At 40.0% G+C, this 22,098-nt stretch overlaps 1 protein-coding gene across 12 annotated transcripts in view; it reads right to left on the minus strand.

Annotated features, from left to right (window-relative positions):
• The window catches only part of SCN8A (sodium voltage-gated channel alpha subunit 8), a 172,229-nt gene that overhangs the window by 23,222 nt on the left and 126,909 nt on the right, over window positions 1-22,098 (minus strand). For all 12 annotated transcript variants that reach the window (XM_039862211.1, XM_039862210.1, XM_039862215.1 and 9 more), the window contains 6 exons: window positions 14,496-14,669; window positions 12,233-12,589; window positions 8,975-9,445; window positions 8,351-8,468; window positions 7,699-7,853; window positions 5,126-5,299 (listed from right to left, as the gene is read on the minus strand). In XM_039862211.1, the coding sequence (XP_039718145.1) occupies window positions 5,126-5,299; window positions 7,699-7,853; window positions 8,351-8,468; window positions 8,975-9,445; window positions 12,233-12,589; window positions 14,496-14,669 (1,449 nt within the window). The remainder of the gene's footprint in view (window positions 1-5,125; window positions 5,300-7,698; window positions 7,854-8,350; window positions 8,469-8,974; window positions 9,446-12,232; window positions 12,590-14,495; window positions 14,670-22,098) is intronic.

Consider the following 22,098-nt stretch of genomic DNA (forward strand, 5'->3'; position numbering starts at 1 on the left):
CCAGACAAATTTAATGGTACCTATGAAAAAGAATACAGGTAAATACACACACTCCACACAAGCTGCCCCCTCCTCAGCACATTCATCAGGGGATTCCAACAGGGACAAGCTCTCTTACTCCTGGTGGCAAGAAACCATCTGGTTGGGAATTTGATGAGTCACTACATCAAAAAGGAAACATTCAGTAAGTACCACAGCTGACTCTGCAGTTTCCCATGAAGGACTAAAGGAACTAAATGAAGAAACTTGACAGAATTTTGACTCCATGAGAACTCCCTTAAGCAATTCTTCTATTTATCGCTTTTAACTATAATAATCCTTCCACCTTTTAACTCTAACCCTGACTCCTTCATGGCCATAAGAACTTCGGTTGGTCTGCAACCATATTTCTCCTTATAATCCCCTTCTTTCTAATCAGAGTGGCCCAAAATGAATTAGCCTCAGGTCTGTCTGTCCATTCCAGGACAACCTTCTATTTTCTCATTATTAGAATAGCACATGGAAGGAGTCTTAAAAGAATTTTTAAAACTTTATTTTATATAGGAGGAAACAGATGAGACCCAAATAGGTGAGACCCATACATCCAATACACAAGAATTTGCCCAGTGTCACATCCGTAGTTCTGGAGCCAGGATTAAGACCCACACTCCTGATTCCCAGGCCAGAGCTCTTTCTCCTACAGACAGATCACCTCCTCTGCTGGCAGGTTAGAAGACAATATCCTAGTAGAGGATTACAGGTATCTGAACAATCCAGAGTTGAATATATGGGCATACTGGGGAGAAGTCAGCAGGTCTCTAAGCCTAGAGCTATGATCGAATGTTTTCTGCTCTTCCAGAGGCAAATTCATCTGTTCTACCAGAGGCCTCAGAGAAGTTACCCTGATGATCTCTTAACACTGGATACTAACTACACCTGAGACCTGAAAATACCTTTAGTTGATCAAATCCTAGAATGCCTGAGCTCTGGGTCTTTCCCTTATTCTGGGATAGGTTAAGGTGTTTCCATCAACAATTCTTAAATTCCCTCTATTGGGAAGTGGTGGTTACAGATCTGCTTAGTCTAAATTGATGATATTTTAAAGCGAATTTAGAGGAGAAAAAAGGAAACAACCCACAACTTAGTTTCATTTGTTGCTTTTTATTTCTATCCTAGGACTTTAATTCTTTGATTCTGTATCTCTGAACTGCACAAAAAAAAAATTTTTTTTTTTTTAATTAAGACATTTATAATTAAACAGCAAGACTGGTAGGAGGTAGAAATAGAAGGTCAATGACCTAGTGAGGCTCAGGGATGAGGAGATTTCAATGTTTCAATTTTAACAGGGGGTGTGAACCTTTATCTATGCATGTACATGCATGTACTCATAATTCATCAACGTAGGTGTATCTTCTCTGGAGTCCTAGGCAGTATCCAAAACAAACCTGGAATTAAATGCTGCGCTATTAGGCTACCCCTGCTCTTTGAAGGGTACATGGTTCAGAGTTCAATTTCTGCCTAAAACAAGGGCCTCAAAGCCTTATCAAGACACAGAAGCACCAATCAATCATTTTCCTTTCATCCATCGTTATCAATAAGAATCCATATTGAGATATCTTTTGCCTACCACTGCCAAATACAGCCAATTCTTAAACACAAATAATCTAAAATTGCCAGATTCTTAGTGAGACATTGATAGGTACATCTGAAGGTAAGCTATCACATTGTAACTAAGTACTCGAGTTCGAAATATCCCTGATCAGCTTTCTCCTGTGAAATTATGCCAGGTAAAGGCTGCAAAGAACTAAGTTTGGGGTAGCTATAGGCCCCTTATAAGCAAGAAGGCCCTCAGCTCTTTGGGGGAGGGTAGTAAGAGTAATTTATTTGATAATAAATAGGTCTAAAGTGGGGAAGAGGGGGAGGAGGTATAGATGCCAAGAGGTTGGCTCTAAATGTTGTTGAAAAAATCTGCGCTTGACTGATCAATCTGGCCAAGAGCTCCTGAGACAAGATCAATAAGGATCCTATCTGGGTTACTCCTTAGTAGTTGAGGTCTTTCGTATAGTCCTCTGACCTTTCATGTTAAACTCACACTGGAGATAATCAGAACATTGCTTAAAGTATACTTTTAGGAAAGAATCAAACCTGAAAAAGAAAAAGGGTTGAGAAGTCAAAATGCAGGGTATCTATGGCTGTAGGCATGGGAAAAAAGGGGAAGACATTGTGTGACTGTTCCAAAATGATGAGAACACTTTCAAACAGAATGTTTTTGGTAGTCTAAACTCAGGACGAGGTGAGTGGTCTCTGAAAGTTCCCACTCTGGAAGCAATATGCTGGCTAACCTCTGGATATGATGGGGCAAATTTCCCTGGGGAAAAGATCACAAAATTCTTTTACAGGACAAGACTTCCAGTGCAAGCAAGAACCTGGGCAAAATAAAATGTTGTCTCTGTTTGGGAACTCACATGGCTTAAAAATAGAGAATTAACCCTAGAAATTGTCTGGATTATCTCATGATTCTGAAAAGTACTCTCAGCAGCTTTAAGGGGCAATAAGGAAGAATGAAAATTCATTAGGGAAACAAACCCAGTGATGAATAACAGATTCTGACATTAGTCACTGATGGATGAAATGGTAGGAAGAAGAGTCTCTCAGAGATGGTGTTAAATTAGAACCTAAAATTTACGCTGCAGATGTTCTAAACTGCCAAGGGCACTAGACATTTTACCCAAAATGACAGCGAAAACTCTAATAGTTTCAGCTGTCCAAGTGTCACTCTAAGCCTTATTTTCCATCCGCAACTCAAAAGTGGCAACCAGTGCAGCCATGGTTTGGAACGGGGCCCTCCCTGCACACTCTGCATCCACCATGGATATTTGTGTGTGTCTCATCTTTTTGGCCCTTAGATGTGCCCATGCTGTTTACTCTCTATCTCCCCAATACCTGGCAGGAGGCTTTGCATGTTGTGGGTGGTCAATAAACACTCGATATGTGAAGACCAAATGCAGTATTCTGTCCAAGAGAAGTCGATAGAAGGGAGCGCCCTGGGAGAGCCTTGTTCCCAGAATGCTGGATTGCCGCCAGCCTGGAATCAGGCCCGTGGCCCCGCAAGCTAGTGTATGCTTCCCAAGGGCTGAAGCACACCTGTCTCTCCCCTGTGACAGACTCCTTATGCCTTCTGGGACAATTCTATACAGAGAATGGTATTTGATTTATATTTGTTTACTAATAACAGGTACAGAGGCATTCTCAGGAGCCATTATCAGGCCCCATAGCAATGTAAGAATCCAGCAACTCCTAAAAGCTGCAGGGATTATGTGTTGCTGTTAGTTGGCTACATGCTTGTCTCATGCTTTTTATTTCCCTGCCACGTAGTATAAAAACTGATAAAAACGTTTACTAACTAGATGGTGATGTGCAGCACTATTAATGTTTTTTGCAGCTTATTGTGTATCAAAGGGATGTGGGATACCTGATCAATATCCCTGAATCCTAGGATTACTCAACCCAGAGAGAAGAGGAAGAAAGTGGTTCAGGTTAGGGTGGACAGTGGAGGCAAACTTCATGGTTGGGGAGATTCGTTCCAAATCAGCTTCCCTAGGGCTGTTGGGAATGTGGCAGTGGATGTATCTGTCTGAGTTCTTGGTGGGTCCAGAAGATGAAGGGCTTTTAGGACTCCCATAGGTTTCCTACCTGACTCTAAGTGGTCCTGAAGAATTAGAGTGAAATGAAGACTCTATGACACTTCCCTGTTCTCTAGAAAGAGAGCTGGCCGGGCATCACTTTAGTTCTCCGGGCCCTATCCCAAGCCCATGCCTTAATTCTGAGAGCTCATATTTCCATCTGTGGGAGGTAGAGGCCCTTCTGCCACAAGGTGCTATCAACAGTTGCTGAAGGGAGTGCTGAAACCTCGCTAGGAGGGTCTCAGACTGGCGCTCCCTGGGGCAGTACCCATTTGGTTCACTGTAAGGGCAAAGGGTAATCTCCTCACCTCATTTAGGCACCTTCTAAACATTTTGCTTTTTGAAATGGAGAATGCAGATGGAAGCATAGTGACAGCTCTTAAAATGAGTTATTAACTGTGGAAATTGTAGATACCCATGTTGGGGAAGGAAAGCATTTACACAGAGCAGATCATTGCTGCTGCCAAGTGCTGGGCTCCTGTTGTCCGAGGAAGAGATTTCTGTGGTGCTCTATTCTAGATCCTAGAAGCATGCTATAGGCAGTTTACCGTACAGCCAACAAAACCTATACTCGAAATGCATCAACCCAGCCTTCAAACGCTCTACTTTCCTGGCATGTCTCAACCCTCAGCAGGAACTGAATTCTCCATAGGCCCTGGTTCTGCAATTCCCATTCACTCTTTTACTCAAATGCTGATTTGGCTGGAAGAAAAAAGTTTTAGTTATGACACGAAATAAGAGACAATCGTCACGGTTAGAAAAGCCAACAAGGAACAAATGCTGGTGGGGTAAGAAAGTTAGATGATGCAGCTTCCACCCTGAAAAATAAGACAGTATGTAATGGCCACCAAGCCTTGGAGATGATCTTGGAACCTGAGGGAAGAAAGAACTTTCTTAAGTTTGATCATCACTGTGGAAATGGCAATGTGTAGGAAGAGGAGGCTTTATATTGGTGTGAGCTCCCCTTCTCCCTGATAGACTGACTTGTTCGGATCAGTCTAATAGGAAGACTGATTTTGGGTTGGATGGACACGTCCATGGGAACAGTCAGCAGGAGAGTCTACTAGATCCCCCCACCACCTGAATCCCAGCAGCACCCACTTCATTCTCTCACTCCTCTCACGGCAGCAGAAAGGAAGATATCCCGCTGGTTGGGACAAGAACCTTCCTGTTCCCAGCCTGATTAACAAGGGGCTTTGACACCAATGAGTCGACTTCCTATTCCTTATCTCTGCATCTTGTAAGCCAAACCACCATGGTAAAGAGCTGGTTGGTTACTCCCTGGAGCAAATGCAAGGATTTCAGAGCCCCTTTCCCAAAGTTAAGCTCTGACTGCTCTGAAAGGAACTTTACCCAGACCTACATCTAAATCTTGTCTTACATTCCAGCCATTAGAAGAAGAAAAAATCCCTGTTTTTGTTTTTCTGCTAGAGAGGGTGGGAAGTAGAAAGCAGGACACGTACAGCCACAATGAGGAAGTCCAGCCAGCACCAGGCATTGGTGAAGAACTTGACGAAGCCATAGGCTGTCCACTTGAGCAACATCTCCAGGATGAAGATATAGGTGAAGACTTTGTCAGCGTATTCCAGGATGGTACGAATGGTCTTTCTCTGCTCAACGTAGATGTCCTCGAAGGCCTGAAAGAGAGGCGGCAGCTGCCTATAGTGCCTAAAGGTAGACAAGCAACATCGGAAGTACTGCCATCCTGGGCTGCTCCTCCCACCTGTGGTTGGCCTATCATCAGCTTCCTGTGTCTTTCACTTTACTCCCCTGCTATAAATGGCTTTTTGAAAAAAGCAGTTTTATTGAGATATACCATACAATTCAGCTATTTAAAGTGTACAAATTGACAGTTTTTAGTACAGAATTGTACATCCACTGCCACAATCAATTTTGCTGTATTTTCATTACCTCCAAAGAAAGCCCACATCCTTTAGCTGTCACGCTCTAGTCTATCTTTCCTTAGTCTTAGGCAACCACTAATCTGCTTTCTATTTCTATAGATTTGCCTATTCTGGACATTTCATATAAATGAAATCACACGATATCTGGTGCTTTGTGACTGGCTTCTTTAACTTAGCCTAAGTGAAATTGCTGGACCGTGGTAACTCTATGATTAATTTTTTCAGAAACTGCCAAACTGTTTTCCAAAGTGGTTGCTCCATCTTACTTTCTCACCGGCAATATACAAGGGTTCCTATTTCTTCACTTCCTTGTCAACACTGTATATGTTTATACAATAAAATCTTTTTCTCCTTTCAGCCCCCAACATCACAGATACAGATGGAGGGTCACAGGGCTGGGAGACACTCAGGCGATAAAAATCTTCATACTACTTTCCTTCTGTGGAATTCCCGAATGAGACAATTCCTGATACAAAGGAATGAGCATTCCCATGTGCAGAGGGGTGGACTGTACACGTGTGGTGCTAAAAGGACAGAATTCCTAAGGTATTAAAAAAACTGGAGGTAGAAAAAAGTCTCCTTAACTCCACTTGTGGAAATATATTCTATAACCCAACATATGTGAGATGCCTAAGACTGATCTTCATGTTCCTGGAAGCTCTAATCTCCTCCCTTTGAGGTCTCATCACAACTACATTCTAGTCTTTTCTTAGACATTTTAGCTGTGGTTTCACTTTGTTAGTCTCAAGTCTCATGCCTATAATTGTACTGAGTTAAGTATCCTGTTTTATTCAATTATGATAAATAAAAATTGTCAAAGGTGAGTAGTAAAGAAAGTTCAAACCATTTATTTCACTACTGCTCTTTGTGTGTGCAGATGGGAAAGAAATGAATAAAAGGATGAGGCATGTTCACTGTTACATTAGGTTTCTGTTTACTAGATTTGAAGAATAAGGATGATGACAATAATCATCACTGGCCTTAGTCTGACCCTCCATTTTCTCAAGGGCAGAGACCAGGTTCTCATCCTGGTGCCTCCACAGTGCTTTAGGAAGCATTAAGTGAATGCCTGATAATGCAATAAATGGCCCAGAGGTGGACAGGACAGTGGCTCCCCTCCACTCAGACCCAGGACATCAAGCCGCCTTTTCTTTTTTGCCTCCTGCTTTAGTGCTGACACTCTCTTGTATAAACCTGGTCTTCTGCATCTTTGTGCTCTTCTCTACCACACATTACTGCCTGTCTCAGCTTCTTGTAGACTCCCACCTCACAGGTCAGCAACACTTCTCAAGTCACTGACAGGATCTCGACCACTGAATTTGGGGTTTCTCCCTTGTTTTTTTTTTTGGATTCCAAATTAAGCTTTGATTCTACACCTTTTTAAAAAACATTTCAAAATTCTGCATTCTTCACTTTTCCTTTAATGAAAAAAAAATATATATATATATAGTATCTCTAGTCCTTGCTGTCCTCAAATCTAGTCAACTAGGAAATAGCTCCCTTCCCCAGACACTGTCCTCAGTTACAATCCAGCTAGCTAACAGTGAAAGCGAAGACCAAGATTATCAGTTGTAGCAGGGGAGGAGCCTGTGTGTTCAGTGCTCTGTCAGCTTTGCGGACTAGACTGATGAGCACTTACAACCACGTGACTATAAATAATCCGTGCACCACAGATCTGACTCTAAATATTCACTAACGTCACAGGTCCTCCAAATCCAGTAGAGTGTGAGGGGGAAGTGGGTGGAGGGACACCACCTCCCCCATACCTTGGGTAACTGAAAGGTAAAGAGCAAGAGATTTGGGGTACTAGGTGAGAAAGGGAAGTTCATTTTAGGAAGTTGCTTAGAATGGGGCAAACCAAGCAGTGATGATATTTAATAATTTGTATTCTTATCCTGATGAAAAGGTTTTAGGCTTGAGAGGGATCATGATGAGTCTGAAGAAGATCAGATTGTGAACAAGTGTGGATTCTAATTCCAAAGGATCAAAACACCAGCCCAAAGCACAACAGACCATTATCCTTGGGTCCACAGCCAATCTATGTTCTCAGAGAAATTGGTCTTGGGCCCCATCCAGTCTTTCCCACTAGTTCCTATAAACCCTTCCCCAGCATATTCTCCCCTGGACCTCACCAGGGCGCCACTGCTGAGCAGAATCATGAAGATGATGAAGGTCTCAAACCAATTGTGCTCCACAATGAGGAAGCAGGTTTTCCGCAGGATCCACCAAGACTTGCCTAGCCCTTCTTCAATGTTGACCTGGCAGCACTTGAATCGCTGGACACAACCTGGCACCAGCGGGAGAGGCAGGTCAGATCGTGGGAGTGTGCTCCACCCAGCCCTGTCCTCTCCTCCATCTCCCAGGCCCCACCAGGTGCTGCCCCACCATTCAGCCGAGAGTACGGTGGCTGAATCAGAATGTCTGATACAGAAATGGAGAGAGTGGCAGGGCTGAGGCTATGCTGCAGGTTACCAGGGCCCTCTGGAGTTGGGAAGATGTCCTATAAAGAAGCAGCGGGGGAGAAGAAAAGGGTAGTCGGGAGACAGACACAGCCATGACAGAATAGGCCTTTCTAATGGAAGTTTCTGGGCTGATGCCAAGAGAAAGTGGACAAAGAAAAGTTTGAGAATAGTTTGGACAGGGAAAACAATATCAATTGCCCTCAAAATGATGAGGTGGGGAACAGAGTTCTTGAAGATAGCCACTGAGCCCTCGCCCTCTCATCCAGCCACTACCCCTGGCAGAAATCTGTGCGCAGTGCAAGTGCCACGTGCCCCTTCTCACCTTCTGTGAAGCAAGCGTCTGGATCCAAGTACTCCTCAGGCTGCTCCACAGGGACTTCTTCCACTTCTGGTTTGATATCGATAGTGCTTCCTTCAGAGGAACTGGTATCATCCAGTTTCTAGACATGCAAGGACAAGGGAGGTCAAGCAGCTGTGTAGCAACATTTCCACTCTACGCTGACTACCTCTGGTGTGAATGATGTACCAGCTGTAATTCTTCTCTAAAATTCTTATTAAAAACTTATCATCCAGCTATGATGGGCAAACAATTACTACAGGGCCTTGGAAACTTCTATCAGGATGGGGTATAACATGAAAATCCACTCGCTGATGACAGTGCTCCACTCTAAACAGAATGTGGCTATAGGTTGGTCTCAGGGATGCGGCTCAGATAGACTAATGGCAAGGAAGTACTTGAGGGTTTACTCCAGCCTCTGACCTAGATGATCTAGAAGTGATGGAGATAGATCCAGGAATAACTTGGGAATGACAACAAGGGGTGGGGTGTGAGTTGGCTATTCCAGAATTTCTCTACCAAGCCCATTGCTAAACCAATGCCCGGAGCTGACACGGCCCTGTTTGTTCTCACACAGGATCAAGGTTGGTTTCTAGTCTGGGACCTTACATCTTTGCTGCCTTCGGGATCCGATTCGCTGCTAACATCCTCTGTGTTGACGTTCTCAAAATCTGACTCGCCTACAGCAATGGGCACCCGCACGGTCAAGTTGGGATTGTTGATGAAGGACATGTGGTCCTCATCAATGATGTACTTCTCCACGCTGCTGCCAATGCCACTGGTGGTGCCATTGCCATTCTTCTGGAAATCACCATTCCGGTGGATGTCTGCACCTGTATGGTTGGCGATACAATTGGCCTTCTTTTCATACAGCTCGTCCAGAGGTTTCACTTCATCAGCCTCACGCTGCTTGAAGTGGGCCTGCATGAAGGCATGCACTTTCACTTTGGTCCAAGCCACACCCTTCTTGATACGGATTACTGAGATCTGTAGGTTGTTCATTTCTCCATCATCGTCAGTGGCTGCCAGATTGTCTGCACTGAAGGAGCTCAGTAGCAAGGCCAGAAACAGGTTCAGCACCTGTACCAGTAGCATCAGAAAAAAGAAGAGTGAATGTAGAATGGTATTAGATAAACTATCTACTAAACTAGGAAACTAGAAGCCCGTAGACTTATGTATTTTGTTTGGCCCACATGGTGTTTTAAATGCTCATGATACTAGTGAGCATTTTGTTTGATTGTTGGTTGTAATGCAAGAAGCTTAGCACCTCTTTCCTTGGTTCTTTTATAGTTTTACATTATACACACACACATACATACACATTCCAAAATATATTACCTTTTTAATTGTCAGTAAAAGCAAAACTTATATCCATTTTGGAAGAAAATCCCTCCAAAATAAAACCAAAGAGGTGTCTATGGATTACTAGGGAGGATTAAAGAGTGCATATGTGCCATGTGTTCATGAGCAGTAGATGCCTTAAAGGACCCATGTTAGAAAAAAATGAGGCTAGGAAAACCTACTTCCATAAAACGAATCAAGAAGGTAGAAGTGAAATACATTTCATGTCATTTATCGTAAAGACTAATTTTCTTTGTTTTCCTAACATTTATCAAAATAAAATAGATTTAGCAAGACAGTGATGGTGACTTTTGTGTTTTGTTGTATATCTAAGTGTCAAGCTATCAGATACAAGCTTTCTTTCTCTCTTTCTCTTTCTGTTTTAATTTCCTATTTTACCACATTGGGCATTAAGATGAATTTATCTTTATTAAGACTTACTTTTGAAAAGTGGGAGAGGTGTTCACTTCTTGATTTACACTTGGCCCTTACTTTGTCACACTTCTGAAGAAGAGTAAGGCATATATTTTAGGTGGAGATAATAGTATGTGCAGAGTGGGAGGGATGGAAACAATAAATGCACTATATATTTGGATTATCTAGGTCATTTGTAGAATAAAAAAAAAAAATGTTGGTAAAATGGGGTTGAACTGGAGAGGGCTTTGAAGGCCAGGCTGAGGGATTTGAATTTTATTTAATTGGATCTCCTATCGGTTCTTGAGTTAAGGAGTCACATATAATTATAGGATTTGAGAAAGCCATTCTTACTAGCTATATACAGAAGGGGAGACTAGGAGTTAGGAAGCAACTACTTGCATGAGTTAAGGGTATGGATTAGGCTATAGCAACCTCAAACCTTAGCATGCATAAGAATCTCCTTGTTAAAAATACACATTTCCTTGGCCTCACCTGAGAGATTCTGATTCAGTAGATCTGGTGTGGGGCCTGGGATTTGGCTTTTTTTAATGAGTGAAACTTGGGTGACTGTGATGCAGGTGGTCTTTAGACCACATTTTTAGAAATGCTGGATGAGTTACAGAAATGGAAAGGAAGGGGCAGATCTTAGAAAAACTATGAAGAAAGATGTATGAAAGACATCAGATATTTACCGGGAGTGGAGAGAAAACAGTCAGAAGAGACTTACAGTTACAGATTCCTAGAGACTAGATGAGCAGAAGGACTGAGCAAAGGGGAACCTGGAAAGGTGTCGTCAGAAGCAGAAATAATAGGTGACTTTGCCATGTGCTCAGGTATCTGTAGACAGTCATGGGGAGATGTCCTTGAGATAACTGAGAATAGGAGACTAGAGAAAGGGTGGCAAGTCAGGGCTGGCAAATGTTGATCCTACTATGTACCAGTAGGCGATAGCTGTATTCACTGAAGTGGAAAGACTAGAGAGATTAGGACCACGGGATAGGTGGCTGGGAATGGAGATTAAAAAAAAAAAATCACAGTATCTATTTTTATAGGTCAAATGAAAGAAGAGGGTGGACATAGCTGGTTCAGAGGCTGGTTAAGTAGGAATCCTCTACTGGTGTGCTTCTCTACAGCAGAAAAGAAAAAAGAACTTATCTGGATGAGCTTACAAGGGATCATCCGAGTTTGCCTTCTTCCAGCCCACCTTCCTCTACACTTGCAAGTGGGATCTGGCCTGATCTGAAAGATTGGTACTTCTCATGCACTTAAGGTGCATGTCAATCATCTGGAGGTCTTGTTCAAATATGCAGATTCTGATTTAGTAGCTCTGGGTAGGGCCTAAGATTCTGCATTTCTAATACAATCTCAAGTTATCTCATTGCTGTTAGTTTTCAGATTACACTGAGAAACAAGATGTAAAATCTCTGTTGGTGAATGTCCTATATACAGAGGCAGAAAACAACAGGAGGACAGATCAGAGTAAAGCAAGAAAGTGATTTGTCATTTGTATGAATTAAATAAAACCCTAAAATAGTTTCGGTCAGTGGTTCTTAATAGAGGGCAATTTTGGCCCCTAGGAGACAGTTGGCAATGTCTGAAATCATCTTCAGTTATCACAACTTAGGGTGAGGATCACTACTGACCAGTGAAGAGCAGTGGCCAGGGAAGCTGCTTAATATTCTACAGTGCACAGGATAGTCCCACAACAAAGAATTATCTAGCTCCAAATGTCAATAGTGTCAAAGTTGAAAAAAATCTGTTATAGATGAAGGGAATTTCTGTAGAAAGAGCATAGAGTTTGAAGTGTAGGATCTAATACAAGCCCTGACATTTACCAGCGGTGTGACTTTAAGAAAGTCACTTAACTTTGCTGAGTTTGTTTCCATAACTACGAAAAAGTGTTTGCAGGTTGTGGGGCTTATGACTCTGCAGGCCTCTGTAAATAGCAGTCTCCTTTCCTTCATTTGTACCTTAGGGTTCTTGGGCCAAGAAAGAATTAAAACCAACACAGACATGCAAGGTAGCAGAAAGACTAAGCAGACTGGGCTTCTACGCTGAGGGTAGGATGTTCAGAGCAAAGAACAAAAAGATCTACAAATTAGTACTAACCACCAAGTTGCCAATAACCATGACCATCATGAAGACAATGAGGCACATGGCCTGGCCTGCCACCTCCATGCAGTCCCACATGGTCTCGATCCACTCCCCGCACAACACTCGAAAGACAATGAGGAAGGAATGAAAAAAGTCATGCATGTGCCAGCGAGGGAGTTCACAGTTCTGGTTGATCTTGCAGACACACTCTTTGTAGCTCTTTCCAAAGAGCTGCATCCCCACCACGGCGAAGATGAAGACAATAATGGCCAGCACCAGGGTCAGGTTGCCCAGGGCACCCACTGAATTTCCAATAATCTTGATCAGCATGTTCAGCGTGGGCCAGGATTTGGCTAATTTGAAGACTCGGAGCTAAGGTGGAAAAAAGCAAACAAAACCCAAATGATACCCCATCCATTTTGTTACCATATGGCTAAAATAAAAACAGATATAATTAGTAAGATCAGTTTAAATTTATTGAGCACCATTGGGAAATTCCTAGGACTTTCTAATGGTCTTAGGCCAAAATGAAAGAAACTGAGGTACGAATAAGGGAAAACCGATTAATTTCACAGTAAGAGAAAAATTAAGAACTAAGAATTATGAATATTGCCTCTAATCCCTGTAGCAGTCTCTGGGTCAATCTGCTTAAAAAAAAAAAAAAAAAAAGCCATGCATGAACATATCCTTTTCCTATTGATTTTCCCCGAACTTCTCAAGGGATATATTAAGGAAAATATAATTTGTAGTGAACCAAAATATCAGTGTGGTAAGGACAGTGACAATGAATTACCTGTCTCTTTAAAAAAAAGCATTTAAAAATATTAAAGATCTCTCTTTTTGCTTGCCAATAAATAATCAATGGCTGATATGAAACTTTGTGATATGCTTGGAATAACTCAACTCCCAGTAAAGGGGCAGTTCTACATATGTCAAACATCTTATGAAAAGAGACTATATTGATATTAATTCAGAGGACAGAACTTTTAGTACCTGTCAATTATGAAATTTCTATATTTTACATTCATTCATATGAACAATTACAAGATCTTGGCTAAGAGCCTCAGAATAATAATGCATAAAGCCCATGAATAAAATAATAATGAGATTATCATCAGATGTCATAAGTTAACTAACAGATAATGTTAATAGGAATTCTGGTGGAAGCAACAGCACTGATTTGAACATTTTTTTTCTTTTTGAAAACTTGAGAGCTCAAGATTTACCAAGTGTTGTTCTGTGTGTATATCTGACTCACTCATTTTTTCTCTGACTGGCTTTTAATTTATTAAGAATATTAGTGCTAAGGCTTCTACCTCTTAATCCTTCCGCTCATTTTCTAAATAATAAGAACTGTTCTTGAAGTCTACTGTTGTGGGCTGGATTCTAACCAAAGATTAGTAAGCAGAGGTTCTAGAAACTTGGTAGATGTTAAATTTGTGACTTGGACCAATGAGATCTCTATTTTACAAATAGTTTTACTCTATTCCAATTCTTTTTCTTAGATATGTTGAATATCCCCATGAAAAAACCTTAACTTCTTTCAGTTGTAAGTGCATAAGTACTTTCCCAATAGGGAGAGAAATGCCTAAGCCGGTTCTGATACTTTGTCTGAGTGGGATATCCCCAAGGTCACTCAGCTTCTCAAAGGACTTAATCAGCACATCACTTATGCCTATGTTTATGGGAAGCAGGTGTGAGGATATCATTAACTATTCTTTCAGTCACTTAAATAATTTACAGATTAACGACTTCAAATATGTTAATTAAAAAAATCCTTCTTAACTAATGATATAGAAAACTAAACCAATGTTCAACAACTAGTTTTCGATATAATTTAAAAGAAAAGATGATCTTATTCTCATTTTCTGGAAGGGTCACCATAATAGAAGAAACGAGGAGAGCCATCTTTGAATAAGGAGAAATTCTTGCCATTTCAAGGAGATGTTCAGATAAAGAAATAGGTTTACTAGCAAATCCAAATCAGATCTCAAAATAGTCCTTGGGAATCCTTTTTCATCTTTTAGATTAACATTATTTTCTGAGGAACTTCCTAAAACTGATGTCTGTCTGTTGATTGATTTTTTAAAACTTCTACATTAGGTATTTAGCAGGAAAGTTTTCAAGAATTTAGTAGCTAAGCCAATAAACAGAAAACTGGAATTGGGAGTAAAATATAGCTAAGGATTTTTTAAAATCACCAAATTAACTTATTCAGAACTGTTTCTAGTAGCTGAAAGATAGGAATGTAAAAAGAAATTGGAGAAATATTAAATACCAATCGGAAAGATCGCAGCACCGAAAGCCCCTCCACATTTGCTAGACTCAGCTCCATTAAACTGAGGGAGACAATAAATCCGTCAAAAATGTTCCAACCTTCTTGGAAATAATAGTAGGGATCCATGGCTATGAGCTTCAGGAACATTTCTGCTGTGAAAATTCCAGTGAAAACCTAAATAGGGGAATGCAGGGGTTAAGAAAAAGAAATAATAGAAGAAGGATGCCTTTATTATTATCTTTGAATATAACATGTCCAAGAAGCCTCAAGAGCCAGCTTTGTTTATTTTCTGCATTTGAGGACATCAGTACCTGGATGTCCCATAATCACTCTACATGATGCAAAAAGTCTTATGATCCCAACTTTGTTGCCAGAACCACTCAAATCACACTGTCCAAGAGTACAGTTAAAAAATTATTCTACGCAATGGGAATACCACATAGGTGACTCCTAAAGGGTCAATAGTCATTTGAATGTGTGTGCTTGGGATGTTTGCCTAAAAAAAATCATTTGTGTTATAACTATATTAGAAAAATATAGCATTATCCTGATTTGATATATCTCTTATTAAACTTAAACAAACTTATTTTAAATCATTAAAGCAAAAGAACATTGCATGATTAAAAACATGCAAAATGCAGGAAAAAAATCCATAGTCTCACCACCTTGCATAGAACTATCATTTTTATATACTCCCTGTTTTTTTACAAATGCATATACATTTTGACAAAGTTGTAAAGTCACAGAATACATAGTCTTGGGTCTTATTTTTCACTTACGACTTTACCCATGTTGCTACATGATCTTTCTAATTATCACTTTTACTGCTTGTATAAAATTCCATTGGGCAAACATATCCTCAGAGAAATTTCCTATTGTTGGAGACTTTGGTGCTTTCTTTTGATTTTTTTCAATATGATAATCAATGAAGTAATAATTGTTTTCAATCTGGAGCTTATATAGTATAAGAATGACTCTTCCCTCCATTACCTGTCTCCCACTTTTCTGCCTGACAGAGCACCTTCTGTTTCCTAATGCCTTCTGTATCCTGCAGGCTTAGTAATATAATGAGCAATGGGAAAGTAAAATCCCATGAACACCAGTTTTGACAAGACCAATTACCTCATTCTAAGCTAACCACATAACATCAGACTCTTACTGAATATTATGTTTTTAGAGGAGAGAACTTTATACGCAATAGATTTAAAACTCAAATTAGTACTTGTAACCACCTAGTTACCAAATTTACACATGAAGTAGTTTAAGAAAGCCTCTGAAGATATGGTCTAAGGAAAGAATTAAGAATAGTGAAAAGTATTTAGATTACAGATGCTGTTTGGAAATATACTAAATTAATGTATAGAAATAACAAAACAGAAGGATTTGAGAGAAATACATCAAAATGGATAAGCGGGCTAGAAGTTTTTGGTGTCCATATACTTTTCTGTGGTTCCTCATTGTTCTAAGTTGAAGATGAATTATTCTAAAATAGAAACAAAATATTCACTGAAGAGATCCAGTTAAGCAAAATCAAAGTTCATGGCGCAAGCTAAGCATCCACAGATAAAACATCCTGCTAAGTGAGGTCAAGGAAAGTAGGGGCAGCTAATTGTACATTTTGCCCATAGTGTACACCCATCAAAGGTTTCTCTACATAGAAATGTTAGCCTGCTTAATGCACATCAAGTAAAAACTGAATTTGCTGTCCCATTGGTTCCTGGTGAACACACGGAAAATGCTCAATACTAAGCACTGGCTGAATGACTATTGAATATTTACATTGTAGGTACTCTGGTACCAAAGAAAATCAACAATGGCATAGTTACGTGTTGCTGCCTTTCAATGAGATGAATGGCCCCTAGTCACCTGGTAGGAATGCCTGCAACAGAGGTAAGCAACCATGTTGTTTCAACACGCAGTGTGGTGCCATCATGTGGGGTTTGGGTGAAGATAAATTTGTAACTATTGGTTGTATGAAGAAATAACTTTTTTAAAAATGGAGAAGAGTAGACTTATGGTTTTCCCTATGATACCACTCTTATTTGCACTGGGATATGCTTTGAGTAGAAGAAAAAAGAATCATAAGAAGTGTATCAACAACTGTACATAAATGCTGCTCTTGTGAATGTTATCAAATATTCACCTAGAAACTTATGTTCTAATGTAGCAGTTTTCAAAGTGTATTTGAGGATCCCCGGGGTCCATAAGACCCTTTCAAATGTCACGAGGTCCTCCCTTTTCCAAATACATATCTGTGAGGCCAGGTTTTCTTTCCATGCTTCAGCCAAAACATTGTATCACAATGGATTGAATACAGAAGCAGATAATAGAATCTAGTTATCTTTTATTAAACCATGAAAGAGATTTGTGAAAATGTCACACAATGCCATTTTTCTTAGAAAAGTTTTCCCCATAAAATATTATTTATGTAAATGTGTAATTGGTATATTGCTGTGCTTTTTAAATAAGTAAATATTTAAGACTTTTCTTGATTTAAGTTTCAATTAAAGTAAATATCAATAGATATAACTATCAATAGCTATCGATAGACATAACTCTCATAAACAAAAGCTCTTTAGCTCTTTTGAGTTAAAAGGGGTCCTAAGACCAAAAAAAGATTGAGAACTGCAGTTCTAAAAGAATGTTCTGAATTCACAGTTGACATATATTTCTAATTTGAACAAGCCCCTGGGCACAAGCCTGAGAACTTGTAATGCCAAGTCATTAAGTAAGGCTTACAATTTCCAAGGTTGGGATATTTCTTCTGGGGGTCACTCTGGGGCTTGGAAAGGGTCAGGGAGAAGTGGCATACATCTTTCTGCCATAAGTGCATCTCTGGACAAACTTTAGGCTCATTTGAGAGTGATTAGGGTTTGCATGTTCTTGTCTACTCTCAAAAGGTGCTAATCAGCTCCTGCTCCATAGTGGATCTTGCCCCCAAATTAATGAAATTCAATATGATAAAAGCCCTATGTGTACCACAATGGAGATATGAAAAAAGCTATATATGACCATGAAAAATAATAGCTTCTTAAGAACTCAGTCACCAGAAGGCAGGGTGACCAACTCATTCTGGTTTGCCTGAGACTTTCCTGGTCTTAACACTGAAGGTCCTGCATGCTGGGTCTCTAGTTAGGGTGATCAGATTGTACTGGTTTGCCTCGAAGTGTCCCACTTTTAAAATGGAAAGTTCCATAGCCTAGGAGCCACCTCAGATCTGTGCAAACTGAAATGGTTGATTACCCAACCAGGAAGAGAAACAAAACTGAAAATATTATGTGATAAATATTTAGAAAAGAGGTATACATAAGGGGCTACAAGGATACAGATGAAAGAAAAATTAAAATATAAAAAGAATTCTTTTTGGTTGAAAATCTAGTTAAGCTGTAGTTAAGAAATGATAACATTCATGTGTACTTGGTGAAAAAGGAAAATAACTTTGTTTTTCCTCTTTTTTTGCTTGGAATCTCAGAAATTAAACTTACATGTCAGGTTGAGCCTTGGCCCTTCTTTCCATATCCCCAACTCCCAAACGATTCAGTCCTAAAGCCCTTGGTGGGCATTCACACACAGGGAGGCCTGGGGCTAGGTGCAGGAGCCGAAGCACGACATCTGCACAGGGAAGCAGCCCAGTGTGGGCTGTTAGAGCCCGTGCAGGCCAAAGAGGAGTATCTACTTTCGAAGACAGTCCAGTATGAGTTGTCAGAGTCTAAGCAGGATGGAGAGAGCTTCAATGTAGGAGAAGCCTGGTGTGGGGTGAGGAGGGGTCCATGTAGGTGGAAGGCCCATTGCGAGGTGTTCGAGTCCAAGAGGAGTAAGGGGAACAGGGATGTGTAGGGTGGCTTGGCCTCGGGTGTCAAAGCCTAAGAAGTGGAAGGAAGGGGTTCACCTGGAGGACACTGCTGTGGACGCTGGGGGGCCTAGCATGGGGAGTCAGAGCCTGAACAGGGTGTGGAGGACACCCACATTGTAAGAGATAACAGTGGCTCTTTGATCAAATAAGTAAACATACTAAAGATAGTGGCAACCAGGTTCCTTTTTGTTGGAAAAGGAGTGACAAATAAAGAAAGGAGAAAACTAGAAGAATCCTGTAGTGCTGGAATAGAATTGGAAGTGACAGCATGAACTCATGGTTTTCAGTAGATATAGGTAGCTTCATATAAACAGCCAGCCCTGTGCTGAGAGGGCCTAGGTGTGTACATTGCTCTGACAGAACCTCACTTCTAAATATCATTTTTCGGGAGGTGAACACACAGTGTAAATATATATGAATCTTACTACTGATAAAGTGCACAGCTGAAACTTATTGGATTTCGTTAACCAATGTCACCATAAAAAAAAATAAATAAATTTAATAAAAAATAAATATCATTTTTCATTAAGACAACCAGGGCTGTTTGAGAAATGGGTAATTCCAGGCCTGAGGCAGAAAAAATCTAAAATTATCTTGGGATATCTTGTGATACCAGAAAACAAGGAAGTAATGAGGATATGATGAAAAGACAGAGAAGCCAGCCAGAAGGGACTTTCACTGGTCCAAACTAGAATGGTTTAAACATTGACGTAAATGACAACAATGGATTGTAACCCATTGGATTAAACTGAAAACCATGCATCCATTCTGATATAAGTAAATAAAGGAATGAATCAAAAGTTTAATGAAGAAAAGGAAATTCAGAAAGCTTTTAAAGGGCCTTCCTCACAAATATTAATTATAAAAGGAAAAAAAAAAAAGAGTAACTTTATAGGGGAGAAGCCTTGCAGACACCTCCTTAATCAAGTAATCAATATTACCAGTAATGGGACAAATGGAAATTGTGTGCCACCTGGTAGATGCAATGAGAAGATGATAGCCTCACTTGTGTGATGTTCCTGCCAAATGTATAACTTGATTCTAATCATGAGGAAGCATCAGACAAACCCAAACTGAGGGATTTCTGCAAAATAACTAGCCTTTAGTCTTTAAAAGTATCAAGATCATGAGTCAAAGAAAGACTAAGGAACTCCTGCAGGCTGAAGAAGATTAAAGAGCTATGACAAATAAAAGCAGTGAGTACAAATATATGTAATGGGTAACTCGGACTGAATCCTTTTGTTATAAAGGACATTACCGGGATTACTGGCAAAACATGAAGAAGCCTGAGAATTATGTGGCTGCAATGTATCCATGTTAATTTCCTGACTTTGACAGTTATATCAAGGTTCTGTGGGAGAATGCACTTGTTCAGAAAACACATACACTAAAGTGTTCGGGGGGCAATGGGCTGTGTTGGCAACTTCTTCCCCCCTCTCCAAAAAAAAGTTTTTTATACTGTATTTAAAACTTCTTGGTAAGATTGGGATTATTTAAAAAAAAAAATCACCTTATATACCCACTGCTGTGTTCAACATCTTGCAAAAAAGGCAAGAAAAGAATTATGACTAAATAATACAAAAGTATTATTGTATAAGTCACATAGCTTCCCTAGGCTTCAACTTCCTCTATAAAACATGGTGGTTAGATTGAATTATCTTTAAGCTTCCTCCTAATATTAGATTTTTCCTAAAATTATCTTGGGATATCTTGTGAGGAGGGCAGAAGAGGCAGAGACCATTGATTTACCGAAGACTGTTCTCATCCTACCTCAGAAACATCTACTTGCGCAGCTACAAAAACAACTTAATCATTGTCCTGGCTATAGGAAAAGACTCACATTCCAACCATAGGACAAGGTTGTACTCACAAGGTAGTCAAATCTCACTTTTTCTATCTTCTTTTTCTCAGATTCTAGCAAAGACTATCCAAATCTCCAAGTCTTTGAAAATTCTCATACTGAATTACAGTAATACAGTTCCTAAAATTTATAGAGTACTTTTCACTATTCCAAAAACTTCTGTATAGGTTCTCATTTTATCCTCCCAACCACCGATGGCATGGTGTTATCCTCATTTTATAGATCTAAGACATTTCTGGACAGAAATCAATGGCTTATTTAGGGTTAAACTATATCAAATAGGAACCAAAACCCAAATCTTCTGACTTCTGTGTTCTCTCTGCCCAACCCAACACTTGTGTTGACTGACAGAAGAGTTTATCTTTGAGCTTTTGTGAGTGCTCAAAAAACACTTATGATCTTAGGTTTCCTGAGGTCCAGCACATATCCAACTGCCTTATTTGGCATCTTTGCCCACTGAACAGACATCTTATCTTGAATATGTCCAAAACAGAACTCTTGATTTTAAATTTCAAACCTGTTCTTTCCTCAGTCATCCCCATTTCCCCCTCAGTTACTAATCCCCTAAATCTAGGCACCGTTCTTCAATTCTTTCCCTTCGCTCTTACATCCAATCCAAAGTGTCCTGCACCATTCATTACTTTCCACCCCTGTTGCTAATTGTACGTTTACTTTCCCCTTGAAAACCGCCCACGGAGTGCTTTCTCATTTTAGAACTTGGTCCTGGTTGGGTCGTCTCATAAAGTCCCTGAACATTAGCTGCTGACCTCTCCTCTCCCTTCACTGACGGTTCTGAGCAAAATCTTTTGAATGCTCACAACTCCAATTCAGGCGTGACCCTATATCTCTGTAGATTTTTAAGAAAGGAAAAATAACATTATTTGCTGGCCTGGCCTGAGGGTAATTCTGCTGGTAGTAAGTGAAAAGGCCGCTCAAAATTGCTTAGAAATTAAGAACTAATGCTGTAAAAAACAAGTAACAGACAGTAAAGACTTTGAGAAAAAGAAAATGCTTCAGGGAAAACATACCACCACCACCATCAAAAACAAAACTGATCGTCATATTTCTCATTATTTAACCCATGGCTAATAAAAATGAAGCTTATATCTACACGATATTGTTGACTGGTTCAAATTGTTACTTGACTACCAAACCCATGGGTCAGCCAGACACACAGTAAGCCCACCCTTAGGTACCTTTCAGAGTTAGCAGATCTCCTGAATAGTGGGAGTGTCCTGTCTCAAGACTCTGGGTATTTCATTAGGTTGCTCAAGAAGGTTTACAACATAGCAGTGAGCTTGAAGTGTCACTAACCCAGACATGAAGATTGGAAAGTCTATAGAATCATCTTGGATGTGTGCCAGGGAACACAATAGCCTATAAGGACTAGCCAGACAAAGGATCCCTTTTGCCACATTTTTCAGAATTAGAACTTAAAATGATGTTGTAACACATTAATAGTATATTAGGACTTAGGGTAAAAACTGTGTGTGTGTATGTGTGTGTGTGGAGGGGGAAGGGGTAGAGGTAGGGAGGAAAAAAAAAAACCAAACATCAGGCAGAGATTATGCTCAAATTAAATGGTAACAACTAGATCTGACATGACTATGGTGCAACTCCCAAGGAATAATGAGGCCCAGATGACCTAGAGGATTCTTGCCAACTAATTCTTCGCTATCTCTCAAAATTTAATAAAGTCCTGATTTTTGTACTTACAAAGTAAAACAAATAATCTCCAAATCACAACTACTTGACTTCAAAACACATTGTGTAACCTATTTTTTAAAAAAGTACGTATTTATCTTCTAAATAATATCATAAATTAAATATATGACTTAAGCTAAAATTAAAATAAATTTGGCACAGATCAACTAATGTTGGAAACTGGA

Source organism: Pteropus medius, unplaced genomic scaffold (genome assembly GCF_902729225.1).
Source record: "Pteropus medius unplaced genomic scaffold, Ma_sr-lr_union100, whole genome shotgun sequence".
Classification (NCBI taxonomy): domain Eukaryota; kingdom Metazoa; phylum Chordata; class Mammalia; order Chiroptera; family Pteropodidae; genus Pteropus; species Pteropus medius.